Source organism: Balaenoptera physalus (genome assembly GCF_965194825.1).
Source record: "Balaenoptera physalus genome assembly, chromosome: 8".
NCBI classification, from domain to species: Eukaryota; Metazoa; Chordata; class Mammalia; order Artiodactyla; family Balaenopteridae; genus Balaenoptera; species Balaenoptera physalus.
The window spans coordinates 109,099,029-109,116,310 of NC_138887.1; the positions used below are offsets into that span (position 1 = coordinate 109,099,029).

At 46.2% G+C, this 17,282-nt stretch overlaps 1 protein-coding gene across 8 annotated transcripts in view; it reads right to left on the minus strand.

The window, feature by feature from the left end:
• ATP6V0A4 (ATPase H+ transporting V0 subunit a4) overlaps positions 1-17,282 on the minus strand; it is a 72,468-nt gene that overhangs the window by 14,846 nt on the left and 40,340 nt on the right. For all 8 annotated transcript variants that reach the window (XM_082472926.1, XM_082472927.1, XM_082472929.1 and 5 more), the window contains 7 exons: positions 16,113-16,325; positions 12,745-12,895; positions 11,709-11,848; positions 9,787-9,944; positions 6,353-6,446; positions 2,855-2,973; positions 625-841 (listed from right to left, as the gene is read on the minus strand). In XM_082472926.1, coding sequence (XP_082329052.1) covers positions 625-841; positions 2,855-2,973; positions 6,353-6,446; positions 9,787-9,944; positions 11,709-11,848; positions 12,745-12,895; positions 16,113-16,325 — 1,092 coding nt within the window. The remainder of the gene's footprint in view (positions 1-624; positions 842-2,854; positions 2,974-6,352; positions 6,447-9,786; positions 9,945-11,708; positions 11,849-12,744; positions 12,896-16,112; positions 16,326-17,282) is intronic.

Here is a 17,282-nt window from a genome sequence, read left to right on the forward strand (position 1 = left end):
ATAAAATATTAAGTTGATAATGAGGCTGAAAGAAACAGAAGTCAGAATGGCAATAACATCCAACTGTTGGAAGGTATCACCCATAGAAGAAGAGCCCAAAGAAAAAAAGAAAGAAAGCATCTCCAATTAGCCATGGAAGCTCATAGGACAGCATGAGTTTGGTTCAGTTTTCCAGAAACTCACTCCCCATGTGAACAGAGGGATGCTTCTTCTTGACTCTATTTCAATTTTCTTTCTTGTGAACCTTAACTAGAGTTTACTTTTATAATAAAAGATTATTCACTTTTAAGGTGCTATTTAGAGCATTTACAGTTTCAAGCCAATCAGTCTGAAGGATTATTTTTTTCTTTCTTCGCAGACAACGTACAAGCTAATTTTCAACCCCACAGCAATAATCCCTCCCATGTGTTACCCAGATAGGAACGGCTGGAGTCACACCACAGCACTGCCCTCAGCGCCCAGACACTCATCCAATAAGACCTTCTGAAATTTGAAGAACCTAACACGTCGGGTGGTGAGATGGCTCGGTCTTGCAGATAATTACTCTCTGCAATACCCAAGAGTAGGAGAGAGATTTAACATCATAATCAAGTGCGTAAAGGAAGAAAAAAACCCCATAGGTACCTGATGTCTATATAGGGGTGCATTCGAAGGGTCGTTGTAGTTGAACAGGAACATGTTGATGAAGTGAATGAGGATGCTTGGGGCTCTCTGGGACACAGAGGCGTCGAAGGAGCACCATTTGAAAATGATCATGAAAACCAGGTATCCAAAAAGACACAGGATAAAAATCATCTCAGGGATGAACTGCAGAATGATGTTGAGAGTGTTCCTGAAGAATCTGAGGGTGGGAAACATACAAGACAGAACACTGAAGGAATACCAACAACTCACTGTTCTCTCCAAATCACCAAATGTTCATTTCTTGGAACCCTGCATCCACTCCCCAGGCAAGCGGCAATCACGCATGGCTGGAGAAGATGAGGAAGAAAGGTGCTTTTGCACGAAAGGTTCAGAGAGAACCAGGGTCTAGGAGATAAAGTCTGAGGCAGAGGGCAGGCTCACATAGACAACTGATGATCAGGCCACAGCTTCCCGTGCAGACCTAATTCGTATCAACACAGTTAATGGTACAAGCATATAGAAGCACGGCTTGGCAGCTTTACCCCTAAGGATGCCCTAGGACAGGGGTCATGGCCCACAGACCAAACTGAGTCCATCACCTAGTTTTGTACAGCTTACAAGTTAAAAATGGTTTTTACATCGTTAAATGGTTGGGGGGAAAAAATCAAAAGAATATTTGATGACACATGAAAATTATAGGAAATTCAAATTTCAGTTTTGATAAATAAAGTTCTCTTGGAACACACGCACACTTGTTTGTTTACATATAGTCTGTGGCAGCATTCACAATACAACACCAGAATTGAGTAGCCATGACCCAGACCATCTGGCCTGCAAAGCCTAAAACATTTACTATCTGGCCCTTTACAGAGAAAGTTTGCCAACTTCTGCTCTAAGACATAGAGAGAGTCCCATGAGACTAAGTTGGGGGACACCCAGTTAAAATGTCAGAAAAGGGCCCCAGACCCTTTGTTAATTGTAAGAGTTATTGGAGGGGAAAATGGAGATCCCATGATAAAGCAGGATTACTAGAGATAGTTGAGGCCAGCCTGACACACGATGTCAATCATAGCCCAGAAAGCACTTCCTGGTTTTATCTCTCATTTAACTCTCACAGCACTTTCAGGCAGGCAATAGTACCAAGGCGCTGTCATTCGTTTACTCACTAAATAGTTCTTATTTTTTAAGTAGAATCGTACATCTATTGGTTTTCTGACTGGAGGTCACCAAGTGACTGACTCTGGTCAATGACATGGGAATGGAGGTGGCATGTGTCACGCCAGGTGGAAGCTTAAGAGTCAGTGTGTAACTGACCACACTCTCCTGTCACAGCAACTGGCAGCTTCCCGGTGGTGGCAGCCCATCAGCTCTGGTCCCAGTGTGAGGACGAGATGAGCAGCGCCCCCGGTGGCCCACGATGACATGCGTCACGGTCACAAACCACTGTGATTCGGGAGTTGTTTGTTACTGCACAATAGCCGACCCATTCTGACTCCTCTGTTCCCATTCTACAGCAGAAAACGATCTCAGAGACGTTAAGCTACACATCTATGATCACACAGCTGTAAAGAGTTAGAAGCAGTAGTCAAATTTCTGACTCTAAACTCTGTACCATTTCTTTGGCACTGTGCTGACCTCCTGGCAGGTGGGTTTCAGCAATACCTACAAGCTGCCATGTCCACAAAAGGATCTCTAAATAGGCAGATTTGAGGCTGTTTTCAAACACTTACAACTTTAGCACAAATATGCAAGTTTGAGAAGCTTTCTAGAGATCAGTCTTAACAGAAAGAAGTGATGGGAGAACATTAACAGTCAAAGAAATGAGAGAGAGGCCGCTGCCAGCAGGAAGAAATTATACCAAATGGAATTCAGAATCTGAGGGCACTTTGGCCAAAATGTACTTATGTCCCCATTTGCCCGTGGGAGCTAAGCCTGGATATAGCACCAACGGAGGCCCTGCAGGCTGGGAGGACACACAGCACTGCGGCCTTGCAGTCTCTTGCTGAACCCCCAAATATTTCTGCGGTGAAAGGTGCACCCAGCTCAGGAGAAACAGAGGTGCCATTTCTGGCAAACCAGCTTGTCCGAGCTCAAGCCAAGAGACCGGGGAAAGCAGTCCCCGTAGGAAGGAAACTTGCACAGAGGGACACGGGAGCGAACTGGTGGCTCTGCCGCTACTCATCCCCGACATGGTCAGACCGACAGGCAGAAAGTTCACTGTGAAACTTACATGTGATTGAAAAGGCTGAGAATGACACCAAAAACCATCTGGACAATTCCCAGGATAACTGACATCTTCATCTTATAGGAGTTCAAGAATGTTAGCTTGTTTGAAGCCAAGTTCCAAATCTGGAAGGGAAACGTGACGAGAAAGACATGAGACCAGAGTCTAGAAGTTCTCCCAGAGTCAGGGGCTAGAGCTCGATTTCCCCTGAAAAAGTCGCTCTGGGAACCACATTTTCAAATTTCTATCCAGTTCAGCACATGCATTTTAGGCTCAGAAAAAAAGAAGAGGACCAAACCCCTTATAAATGCAACTCTCATGACAAATGTGTCCGAACCAATAGCACCATTAGTAAAACATCAAGTAACTGGAAGAAAAAAAAAAAACCGACATGATTTTTCCCCTGTTCTAAATGAAAAGACATTCTGAAACATTATGGAGAGATCTCAAACTTGCCTGGGTTCCCACATTAATGGTGTAGATCTCTGGCCCATGAATTTAGCCAATCCCCTCTTAATAATACCACCTTTTACTCTGCATTTCTATAGCGCTTTACATTACAAAGCATTTTCCCAGGCCCTTCTCAAGAAGCCACTCCTGTAGCCAACACTTATTGGCACAGAGAGGGACGTGTGTACCTGTCCTGCCCACACAAGACGGGCACACAGAACAAGCACTCAGAGCGGCTGGGGGGCTGTCGTGGTCTCACCCTGGTTAATGGCCCCCGTCACTAACGCTCTTCTTCCCCGCAGAAATCTCCAACACCCACCCCCATGCGAATGATTCAAGTCCTTGCTCCTACCTCTGACCCCTCTGGAACTTCAGGCATCTGGAGGGTTTGCTCCTCAGAACTAACAAAGCCACAGGGTCTTCTTTTCTTTCCTCCTAAACGACTTCCTCCTCCAAACCCCTCTGCTTCTGCTAAGGGGTCGACATCCACCTAGTTCAGCCTCAGTGCACAGTTACCTTGCCCTCCCCCATGCAGGAACCACCTCTCACTGATTCTGTCTTGACAATGTCCTGAGCGGCTGCCAGCTGAACAATCACTAAGGGGGCTGCTGGGAAGATGGGGAAAGGGATTCCTATAACAGGTGCTCAGACCCCAGAGGCACCTCCACTACCCTCCCCATCTGCCCTGGCATTGAAGCTGCACCAGGCTTGCCCTCCACCCTCTGCTTTTTCCCTTTGCCCTCCTGGTTGGCCAGTCTCCACAGAATCACTCAACACAGTAACGGCAGGGTTACCAGTACACCTTAGACCCAGCTTGGAAAAACTAAAAAATGTTCACGGTTAAGTACCAGGTACACACTAAGCTCTTTAAGTGTATTTATCTCATTTAATTCTAACAAAAACTCTATGAGATAGTTATAAGTATTCCCATTTTACAGATAAGGGCATTTATCAAAATCTCAGGGAGACTAAGTTACTTACACACCCAAGGAGAAATAATATAACAGCAAATGGAGCATTTACTCTGTTTATGCACCAGACTCTTCTGGGTGTTTTACCTATAAAATTCATTTACTCTTCTGAGCAATTCTATGAGGGCTATTATTATACCCATTTTACAGATGAGGAAACACAGACCCAGAGACGATAATTTGCTCAAAATCACATAGCAAGTAAATAGAAAAGCCAAGATTTAAACACAGCCTATCTGACTCTAAATCATGGGCTTGTAACCATCGTGTAATGTTCATTTATTATAAAATATTTACAGACGCCTTTAGAAAGCCCCCTCAGCTCTGATGCCCGAATATTTTGTGATCTGATTCACAAATAGATGCTCAACAGAGTTAATAAATGCAGCTGTAGAAATTTATATTATGTAAGAATCAAACCCTTCATTAATATATATAAGTGCTAATATAAGCACAGAAATGTTCTATTAAAGAGATTATCTCTGGGGAATCAGATTACAGGAAGAGAAAAGGTAAGAAAGGCAACTCTTTCTTTTTTTTTTTAATTTTTTTTAACATCTTTATTGGAGTATAATTGCTTTACAATGGTATGTTAGTTTCTGCTTTATCTTTTTATTTTTTAATAATTTTTGTATTGTATGGGTTTTTAATCATATATATTATTATTTTATAATATTTAAAAAGACCAAAAATCTTTAAAAATCTAAATATTACTAGGAAAAAATTAATTATTTTCAACACCCCACCTTCCCTTTCACCCTCACATTTTTCTTTTCTAACTAGTGGGCAGATGACAAAATTGCACACAAAGACTGGACCACTCAATTCTGAATCGTCAAATTTGCTACCCTCCCTTTGTCCATAAGGAGCAAAATTGGGTAGACGGGATTTGCTGATGCATTACATGGGGGCTGTGAAGAGAAGAGACAGGACAGTAGGAGCAATGAGATTCAAAGGAAAGGAAGGTCAACCAGACCCTAAAAATCACTCCCCTCTAATACTCCTCCGCTGCCTGTTTGCTAATCATGAAATTCCTTGGACTGAAAATAAAGCCTTCCAGTCTACAAAAAATAACAACTTGCATTTATTTTTAGCACTTTGCAGCTTACAAACAGGACTTCAAGGACTTCACCCCTTTTGATAAAACTTAGAATGCAAGTGCCCCTGGGTGGCAAGTATAAACCAATCCTGGGTGATGCTTGCTGTTTTTATAAGTGACAGGAGGTGGGCAGCAAGTGGGAGGAACAGGAAAACTGAAGAGGAGATGACCCACAAGATAGGAGAGACCAGAGGACCAATTTTAGGGCCAGTGCTCTATTACTCTCAACTGTCAGCAAGTAAAACTGTGGTCTCAGGTTCTCTTCCAACAAAATGAGCGTAGAGGAAACTTTTAGGAACCCCATCTGCCAAGTTCAGTTCCAGACCCTTGTGCTCATTTGGAGCACAAGGCCGCCACCTGGTGGCAATATGGTGCTAAGCCATCGTGTGAGGGGTTTTACCCAAATAGGGATGTGTGTCTTCTTGACATCCATTTGTACCTGGCAGGCTGGGCGAAGAAGCACCTTTGTTTGTTTGGCTCAAATCCAATTGAGGTAGATATAACAAACCATTAAAGTTAACACATTTTTTAAAACTTGTATAATTCTATGCAATAAAATAAAGCAAATATAAAAGCAAATCCACACTTTCCTAGGAAAAAGAGAGATGTTAATCACTGCAAGAAAACGCCAAAGTTGGGAACTTGGTTAGGATGCTAAATTGCTTATCTAATATGCATACTTTCCAAGCAACCAAGGGCCTTTTAAAGAAGCAATTGTAAACCACCAGGAGTATAACTGAGAAGAAAGAGGCAGATGTTTGGGGAATTGCATGGGAAATGACCCAGGGGCTGGGTAAAGGGTGCAGGTAGGACATTTACTTGAATCCAGTGCAGTGTGTCACAAAAACCTCCAGGACATGCTATTCTATCTCAGTACAAGTTGGTGGATTTGACAGGTTCTGGCACTTTCGTCCCCTCCACACAGAGATCTCCTCAGCAAGACATTTTACATAATAAATATTTAATCTCAGAAGACATTATTACCGGATCAATCCCAAAAGGGTATGGATTTCCAGAGTACACTCCTGGAACGGCTGGGTCCAGCTGTAAATGCGGATTTGTTTCCATTACTTGTGTACTACAGAGGGAGAAAGGAAAAACAAAACAAAACCAATGATCAACTAGAGGTAGGAAAAATACTATAGTACCATCAGTCATCCACTTGCAAGCCAATCAAAGCCTAACTGTTGGTGCGACTCACCAATTGGTTCATTCAATTATTCCATAAATGGGTATTGAATACCTACTATGTGCTGAGTATCACCCTAGGTACTGAGCTACAGAAATTACCATCTGGCCCCCAAGGAGGTCACAGTCTGAGTTTCCAAAGGGCTCTCAGCCTGACTGGGTATAGTAAAGAAAAAGTTATATTACATCAGAAAAGAGGCAGGGGGCAAGGGTGACAGGAGCATAGAGGAAATAAAACCCAGCCCTGGGACCAGCCTGGGAAATCTCTCCTGGGAGCACGAGAAATGATCCCGGAGGAGTGAACTGGCTTTCACACATGGCCCCTGACCTCTGGGAATCTCAGCCCCTGAAAGCTGTGGTCCATTAACTGCCTTTAAATCTGTGTCCCATTCTCACCCAGAAGCACAAGTGTCAATGGGCAGGAAATTTCTTACCATCTGTGCAAACCTGAAGGGGTCAAGAACATTAGGGCTTAATTTTTTTTTTTTTTAAGAGCACACATCTATGGAGGGGCCCAAGGATGAGTATTTGAAAGGATGAAGAACAGAACGCTGGCAACGCGGACAGGCTGCCTAGAAATATACTCCCTCCCTCCTGCAGCTGGGGTGTGGTGGGTATTTGGTAGCACAGGGGAAATTAGGAAGCCTGATTATGCTGACCAGGCCCTCAGGGACAGTGTAAACAGTTGGCCCTGACCGGCCATCTCAGACCTGGACCCCTGTCCTAACAGCATGCCTCAGTGCAAATGGTTGGATCTGATGATCAGAGATGTGTTTGTGTGTCAACAAAGAAAAAAGAGGGAACTGGCCTGGCGCCCACAGCTAAGCCATAGTATCTGTTTCACAGAACAACATCAGACAAGGCCACCCTGTGACCATCATGAATCAAGACAAAAACAAGACCACCCCACAATCATATCTGATATCAAAATATGGACAGTTCAAAATAAGGACGTTGTCCAAACCACAAAAATGACCAACATTCCCCTTATCCTCCCAGAGGCCAAACCCTCTAAGCCCTTCTAACACCCTCTTACTGAGATGCCCACCATCCCCAGAGGGCACCATCTCCCTCACTGAGTCTATCAACCCAATTTTGGTGGCAACACACGTGATTCTTGTGGTCTGTGGCTGAAGGATGGTGTGACAGTGTCTCTAGCCCATTGCCAGGGAAAGCAGGCCCAAGACCTAGCTTGTGGCCAGTGACAAAATCAGCCCGCTGTGCCCTTTGCCGCTCTGATGGATGCCTACGATTTCCTTTCGCCTCCCTGCTGAAGAGGGTCTGCTTCATACCATCCATGCTTGGGCGTGGGGCCGAGCTTGGGGTCTCTCCGACTAGGCTTGGCCTCCACAGCCTGGAATTGGGGCCAGGGTAATTTACGTGCACACAAAAGAACAATATTCCAACCCACGTTTGCAGAGTGACAGCAAACCAGTTGACTTGGACTTTTCCGTCACACTCCAGGGCAAATGAAATTCTGTGTAAATAGTTTGTTGAAGTTATGCTGATTTAACACATGTTTCGGGATCCATCACTGTGCTTATGAGTTTAAAGCTGAAAAGCAAAACTCAGTAATTTCTCTCCAAATGTTATGAAAGTTTTGTTCCTCTAGGCATCTCTTCAGGATACTCATTGCAGAGAAAAAACAAACAAAACCCCATAGACATAGCCATCTGTAACTGTAGTCCTGCAAAATGTTTTCTTCTTCATTTTTATTTACTTATTTATTGTTCAACATTCCTGTCCTCTACTACAGGGCACTTGGACCCAGCAAAGGGACTAAAAGGAGATGCACGGAGCCTCTGTGACACACCCACCTGTACTACGATAGCCCCTGAGCCCCCCTGGGCCTTCAGTCAGCACCAAGACCCCAAATGCACTTAGGAACATTCACGTCGAAAGGAACCCTGCGTTGAATCTTTCCTAACTGAGAAATCCTCGGATGAGACAGACGGTGTATTCTCTCCCCCAAATTACGATGTGTGGTGCAGATTTTGGTGAGCAGATAAGACCCCTGATGTGCCTTAAGTAGAAAGTCCTACCATGCTTGAGAGAGAAAAGATGGAAGCAAGGTTGCAGATACGGTTACACATCTCCACCTCCCCTTTCTCGCGGTGCTCTCCTGTCACACTTCCCACTGGACGTTCCAGAAAGAGACAGAGAAACCTGAAGCTGCCCTGAAGCAGCTGAGTGGGCGGATGTGAGGGAACATCACCTGGGACTTTTAGGCCTCGCAAAGTAACCCGGAAACCACCGTGGCTGTCTCGAGTGTGTGATGCAGGCGGCCGAAGGTGCCCCAAAGATCCCAAGGGAGTCAACATTCCCACGTGTGTCCCTCGAAGCCCCTGCTCCTCCACTGCCCTCCTCTTCTCCCCCAATTCATCACACTGACCCACCCCTCAAACTCGAAAATCTTTCTCCCTCCCTATAAAAGTGTCCATTCCGAAGCGCTGTCTCCATCCTGATGACTGTGTGTCTGATACACTGCGTAATAAATGGGGACGCCTGCGGAAGGTGTGGCTGGGGGGGGACGCAGAGAGCTTCCAGGTCTCTCTTTCCTGCAGCCCAAACTCCTCCTCCCCAGCCAGCACACCCTACCCTCTGCCTTCCTCACCCCGTCACCCACAAGTACAGGGAACAAGTACAGTAGCGCAAAACTAACCATCTCCTCCTTTGCTTTCAACATTCAATCAAGCTGCTCTGAGCAGTCAAAAAAAAATGCCCTTCTGGTGAGTCCGGGGCTTTGAACACGGGAAACCAATCACTTATATATAGTTCAAACCTGCATCAGCCTTTCTTAAAGCCAAGCCTTCTGTCCGAAGTATGTGGCTGCATAATTTCACTCTATCTCCGATTCCCTGCCAAGCGAGGTATGTTTCAAACGCCACCTCCTTCTCCCGGAAGCCTCACTTCCACAACTGCTACTCGGATGCCCAGTTTATACCTGCTCTACCGTTGTTTTTGCAACAGTGCCTGGCACATGGGACGCACTCCAGGATACCTACTTAATTCAGCTGAAGTTTTAAAAACTCTTTCCATGCGTTACAGTTACCTGCGCAGTTACTGAGGAAGTGGTACAAGGTCTCACACTCAATAGATAAAATCAAATTATTTGTTGAAGTGGTGGGCGCACCTTTGAGCAGAGCCAGGCGTAGAATCCCCCGGCCACGAGAACCGTCACTGAGGCCACCTGGATGGCCACTGAGTGACCCAGTTCTGTCCCAACTTACTTCCATGTGCCATTTCTGAACATGGGTTGGACGCTCCAAGAAGAACCGAAGATGTTGAAAGACTTGGAGAAGCAGTCGTTGTAAATCAAGCCCGTGTAGATGGAGAAGATGCCCATGAGGAGGATGAGGTAGCGCCCGTGGAAGAAGGTGTTCCAAATCTGGCCCCAGGGAGACAGAGGGCGATTGTCAGTGGGCTCTGAACCAGACCCCGGGGACGTGTGCTACAGGATGCCTCCAGCACCACTGGGACAGCCACTGCAAGGCACACGGGCATCCCACACAGAGGGGCCATGTGACCAGGCAGGCATCAAAGTGATCCAAACAGACAGGGCACACACATCCTGATTTTCCTGAGCTTCTACGGGTGATTCAGAAAAGTCCTAGAATGGTAGCTGTTACTGTGGAAACAAAGCCCTATAAGCTTCATATTGTTTTTTATTAATTAATTAATTTATTAATTTATTTATTTTTGGCTGTGTTGGGTCTTCGTTTCTGTGCGAGGGCTTTCTCTAGTTGTGGCAAGCGGGGGCCACTCTTCATCGCGGTGCACGGGCCTCTCACTATCGCGGCCTCTCTTGTTGCGGAGCACAGGCTCCAGACGCGCAGGCTCAGTAGTTGCGGCTCACGGGCCTAGTTGCTCTGCAGCATGTGGGATCTTCCCAGACCAGGGCTTGAACCCATGTCCCCTGCATTAGCAGGCAGATTCTCAACCACTGTGCCACCAGGGAAGCCCTCCAAAGCTTCATATTCTTTAATTCAGCCTTGGTTAGAAAACGTAACTGAAGAAGAAGCTGAGGCTTCCCTTATAACGGAAGGGACTTGAAAGTGGGTGGCGGCTGCCTCAAGTGCTTCTGGGACCTGCCTCCTATGCTGCTAAGTTTTACAGCAAGTGAAGTCTACACTCATTTGGGGTCTTGTTATAACAGTGAGTCTCCGTCTAAGCACATCCACCAAGAAGAGTAAAGCGTTTTCCGTAGGACTGGATGATGTGTATCAGCCGTTCTCAGAACTGCTGAAGTGCCCATTGGAGACTTTAAATATTTATTATAGGAAAGCACAGCTGTTAAGATGCTTGCCATGGAAAACTCTGTTGGTCACAGGTTGATTCTCCCACTAACCCTGCTTATGACTGACTTGCTATGACATCATTGAACTAGCTCAACTTAAGTCAACTTGTATTAAAGATTGCAGATATTCTTAAAATTCAGAACAGAGTGAAAAGCATGTTTCCAGTTTATAAAATGTATTACAGTGGACATAAAGTGACGTTAACTGATTAACTTTGAAACAATGCAGACTTCAGTTGTCTCAACCTTCACAACGCTATGAAGGGACTTCACAGAAAATGTGGAAACTTCAAGTGTGCAAGTGAAGACCCGATATTCAGGATTTCTCAGCATTTCATAAGAATGCTGATCATGGGCTGATCGTAGGAGAAGGGCTCTGCCGTAAAAAAATATTTGTGATATTTTGAGTGAAAAAAAAAGGAAGCTACAAATTAATATGCACTATTTCATCCCAATTTTAGAAAATTATATACCTGTGTATAAGCACAAGAAAAAAAACATTAATTGTGATTTTCTCTAGGTAGTTAGATTATTGTATTTTCCCAGTTTTTACAGTGAACATATATTGCTTTTATAATCAAAGGAAAAAATCAATGTTAAGAAAAAAAGTAAAGGAAAAGATCAATGCCTTGTCAAGTAATGTACAAAAAACAAAGATGCTACTGCACCAAACCATCCAAAGGATTTACCTTTGGCCAGGAGTTTTTATGTTGAACTCTGGTCCTTTTTTACTTTCCATCTTTCTCTTACTTTTTATAACAACATGTTATTTCCATGGTGAAAACAATATACACATTTTTAATATTCTACTTATAACCTCCAAGAAACGAGGCGAGACACTTCATGAACACTCACCTCATTGGTCGTCTTCTGGGACAGCAAGCGTCTCTCATTAAGGACCATCCAAAGGGCTGCCAGGAGCATCACAATTCCGTGACCACAGTCTCCAAACATCACAGCGAACAGGAAGGGGAAAGTGATGATGGTGTAGGGAGCTGTAGAGGTGAGACCCACAACAGCCTGAGTCCTCCCAACATTCTTTGGGCCCCACATCAAAGATTTCTCTACCACGCTCCATGATCTACAAGCTGGTTCCTTGTGTCTTTCTGATTCTGTCTTCCCTCACCATCCCCACCCCTCACACTCACTTAGCTCCCCCATACATAAGCTCCTCAATGAGTAAGTATTATTATTCCCCACTTTACAGATGAGCTGAGTTTTGGAGCAGCTAAGTGACTTTCCCCATGATCACAAAGCTTAATGGGATTTAAAACCAGTTTCCTATCTCTAAGTGCTTTCTACACTCTTTCTACCACCATCTTTTGTCTGTTTCTCCACCATTCCATACACCACACACCTCCAACAGTTACTCACAGGACCCTCAACCTGCTGGGGCCCCTACAGTATGGGTCACAAATTAGATTGGGACTCAGGCTGGAGAAGAACAGCACCATAAACTGCTTGGCTTAAGGACATCTGGTCTATTTTACAAATCCCCTTTATTTTACAAATGAACTTAGTGACACAGCTTGTGACTCCAGTCTTCTGACTACAAGTCCTGTCTACGTCCATCTCCATCTCTCCCACACAACAGCTATGGGACTGTGCAGATGCCTACAGATGACCCTCATTGAATCAGCAAGGAAACAAGAACTGAATTTGGCTGCCTGATACATCTACGGTTTAAGGGAGAACAGGTGAAATCTTGACAAAGAGCAAATCTTTCACTAATCACCATTTGCAAAAGACAATGCAGGGCATTAGGAAACCAAATAAGATTTTAGGAATGTCACCATTCAAAGTGATTAACTGCCAAGGCCACCATAGGGGTAAATCTTATCCAGTTTTCATTTTCAAGCTGCCTAGTTGTGCAGTACATCGGTCCCTTTACCTGGGTTCATCTCCCGGTAACTGCCTACACCATATGCATCTACAATATTCTGGAAGCCAGCTGTGAATTTATTGGTCCTGTTAAACGTGGGAGGAGCTCTTTTAGATTGCACTGCTGTCATGATGGGGACCATGGAGGAGCCACTTAGTTCCTGCAAAAAAGAACATATAAGAAGACGTAAGGAAGAGAGCCATAGGCTAGGTGTCAGCACGTGCGTCACAGCCCAACTCCTGCCATCACTTATTGGGTGAACTTGGGACAATTTTTTGACCTCTCTGAGACTCATGATCTCATCTGTGAAGTTAGTACTTAGCTAATTTCTCTTACAGGAGAGTTGTCAAGAGAGTAGAGTTCCTCCTGATTCTCTGGCAATTTCCACCCTCCTGCTCCTGCAAATGCTATGCACAGTTCTGAGCCCTCTACCCTTCCTTCCTTCCTTCCTACTTACTCTCTCAAGAGTTCCTTCACTTTCCTAATTCTGTTCCTATATTCCCAATGGCCCTGACCCTCTCCGAAATTTCAATTCTCTTTTAATTGCCTGCCTAGGCTTTCAAACACTCATGTCTCAGCAACTCCACAAAAATCCAGGAGCCTAAAACTGAACTCACCAACTTGCCCCAAAGCCAGGTCTTCCCCCGACCTCTCAGTAATCTCCAGTCTCCAGATTCCAGAAACTTTGGAATCATGAGACTTGTCCCTTCTCTTGATTCAATTAATCACCAAATCTTGCTAATCGTCCCCTTTAAGTCCCTCCTCTTCCCATTCCCACAGCCACCAGCCTGGCCCCAAGCCTCACCATCGGACTCCAGTCTCTTTCCCTTCCATTTAGTGCCTACTCCAGACTGCGTAATCCTTCTTTTGATAAAACAAAATAAACAAAAAGCACTACTTTAGTCATGTTACCCTCCTACTCAAAAATCTTCAAAGGCTTCCTATTACCTAAAGAATGAAATCAAATCTCTTCGGTCTTATAATCCAGACTTCTTTACAACATTGATTTAATCCTCTATTCACACCTTCACGCGCACTACTTCTCCATGGAAGTCAGCCAGCTCCACACTAGGCTTCTCTCTTCTTCCCTTCTCCAAGTATTAACAATGCTCCAGCTCACCCCCCAGGAACCTTCTGGTCACTCCAAACTCCAGCAGTGCTTGCCACCCGAACACTCAGTACAACTTAGCACCAACTAAATGAGCGCTCAGCCATCCTCCTAACAACTTGATGACATAGGTATCACCACAAGCTTCACTCTACAGATGAGGAAACTAAGGTGCCGAGAGATTAAGTAACTTCCCCAAGGTCACACAGCAAGTCGAGGAGATCCTCACTCCATTTTTATATGTCTTTTCATATGTGTGATTATGATCTCCTTGAGGGCAAGGACTGTGGCTTCCTCCTTTTTTCTAAACATGCCCTCCAGGAGCTGACACAATGCCTGGCATGGAGTAAGTATCCTTGGCTTATGTGATGATGATAATGATAACCACCCCCTTCCACTTCTCTCCTCACCTCCTACCCACACAGGTCCTCTACTCCGATCTCGGGAAGTAATTATCTCAGAGGACTGGAGATGCTGTAGAAATGGTCCTAAGTAGCCCTGTAGGAGTCTGGCCCCGTCACGATTACAGGGTGTCACTGTTGGGTTCAGACCCCTGCGTTAGGGCAGCCCTCTCCCACAGCCCGGCTGTCTGCCCCACACGGCAGTGAAATGTTTCTAAAACACAAACTGGACCATGTCACTCCGGCACAGGAAGGTACACCACTACAGAGTCTGTCTACCAGCACCTGCCCTGCAGCCTCTCCCCGACCTTGTTCGAAGTCTTTAAACTTGCCGCGCCCCAGCTCCAACCACTGGCCACCCCACCTCTCTCCACCTGCTTACTGACCACCCTTCCACGGCTCAGCTCGTGCATTCCTCCGGGAAGCAGCTGCCCCTCCCAGTCTGGGTGAAACGCTCTGTGTAAGTGCCCCATTTGGGTAGTTATTGGACCACGATGTGGGGACATTCAAATCCTACCTCCTGGCTACAGGACCAGGATCAAGTTACTTCCACTCTCTGTGCCTCAGTTTCCTCATCTGTACAGAGGGGATAAAGATAGCTCCTATCTCCTCATCCAACCCGACCTCCAGGTTGGGTCCCTTCAGACCCTTCAGCCCGAAAGCTCTTCCTCCCACCCTGCCTCATCTTCCCATGACGTGCAGGAAAGTCTGCTCCAGGGCCACCTCCTCAGAGGGGCCGTCTCCCCAACAGCCCCAGAACGGTATTAGGAAGACCTAAAGCGTCAGGGCCCCAAAGGCCAAGCCATGCGTTCCTCTGCTCCCACCAGGTATGCCACCCACTTAACAGGAAAGGCTCCCCACCTAGCCAGTTCTCCCAGCAGCCAGACCAACAGCACACTGCCCAGGCTTCAACGTGATGAGTTTCACCTCCCTGCCACCCCAGAAAATCATTCAAACAAGCTAATAATCACATTCTCCCATGGAAACAGGGGTCCCCCTAGCCTCCTGTCACTATAAAGCCTGCCTCCCCTAGCTCCTGCTGATTCATTCTGCTCCCAAGTGCAGGTCCCAAGTGCAACCTCCATGTGGCCCTGCGTGACGTGCAGTGTCCTCCCCTGGGCTGTGAGTATATGTGACTAATAAACTGTGGCCAACCTCATCTGTCCAGTATCAGGTGTCGTGTGTTTAGCCACCTTGCACTATTTAGGGCAGAGGGTCCCTTCTTCGCCAATGGGGTGAATAGGTGATCAGACAGGCCCCTCACTCCCCACATCCTTCACTTTCCCCTTGCTTTACTTCCCGTTCACCATGCATCACTGACTGAAATCACATTAGTTAGGGACAAGCCTGCTGTCTGTCTCCCTTTCGAGAAAGTCTACCAGAGCAGGGCTTTGTTCTGCCAGCACAGCCCTAGATCAGTTCCCGGGGCACAGTGAACACCTAGAGGGATGACTCAAGAGCGTGGTGAGAGTTACATAAGGTGCGCTGAATGCTCAGCACAGCGGCCGGCACAAGGGAGCAATCCACTCCCTGCGTTCTGGCTGTCACTGCAGGTGCCTGCTTATTTGTCTTTCCAGCTAGACAAAGGTGGTATCTACAGGCATAACTAGCAGAGTGACGGCACATCAGTGCCCAGTACACACTTGCTAAGATCAAAGAAATGTTGCATGTTTATCAAACGCTGAGAAGAGCGGGAGTTTCTGACATGCGCCCACGCGCTGGGTAAGGACCGAAGGCGCAAAGATAAAGGAGACAATCCTACCAGGTGAGGTTCGCTTGACTCAGGAGGCTGACGACCTGAGTGCCTGGCAGAGAGGCTGCTCAGGCTGGACGAGACTATCCCCCCTCCTGCTCCACCTGCCACGCACCACGCCTTGCTCCAATGCCCTCCTGATGCGCACGGTGTCTGCCACCGGGAACCAGATCTCAGCGATGATGCACTGCTGGGTGACGTCGATGTTGCACATGTTCAGAACGTGGTAGATGGCCATCACCTTGTGCACTTTGATGACCCAGGAGTGCCAGTTGGCAGCTGCTTCTTGCAGGAGGCGCTGACGGTGAGACTCTGTCTGTGTTATGACCTGGGCAAAAAATACCAACAGCAAAACGAGGGGCAATAAATGACAAATGGAGATGCCGGACAATGTGGCAACAATGGAGGCTCATCGGCCACGGAGGCGTCCTCTGCTCCCGGCCCCCTCTTCTGGCCTGAAGCTCTCACCCAGCCTTTAACTCTCACGAGCAGTTTATCTTCCCCACTAGAGGTTAAAACCCTCAGGCAAGAACTATATCTTCCTTTTCTTCTAAATTCCTTATAGTACTATTGCGACGTATTGAATTGTGTCCTCCCCAGAAGATATGCTGAAGTCCTAACCCCTGGTAACTGTGAATGTGATCTTATTTGGAAACAGGGTCTTTGCAGATGTAATCGAGTTAAAATGAGGTCATAAAATGAGGAGTAGGGTGGGCGCTATTCCAGTATGACTGGAGTTTTTATAAGAAATGTGGACATGGAGGCACACAGGGAAGATATGTGTGATGCAGGCAGAGACCAGAGTGATGTATCTACAAAGCAAGGACCATCAAGAACTGCTGACAACCGCCAGAGGCTAGGAAGATGCCTTAGTCAACTCAGGCAGCTATAATGAAATACCATAGACTGGGTGCCTTATTAACAACAGAAAGTTTTCACAGTTCTGGAAGCTGGAAGTCTGAGATCAGGATGCCAGCACGGTTGGGTGAAGGCCCTCTTCTGGGTTGCAGACCTCAAATTCTAACCTCACATGGCAGAAAGGGCAAGCAAGCTCTCTGGGGTCTTTTTTAGAAGGACACTAATCCCATCCATGAGGACTCCACCCTTGGGACCTAATCACGTCCCGAAGGTCCCACCTCCCAACACCATCACCTTGGGCATTAGGTTTTTGACATTCAAATTTTGGGGCAATATAAACACTCAAACCATAGAAGAACAGGCAAGGAAGGATCATTTCCTAGTGCGTTCAGAGGAAGGCTGGCTCTGCTGACACCTTGATTTCAGA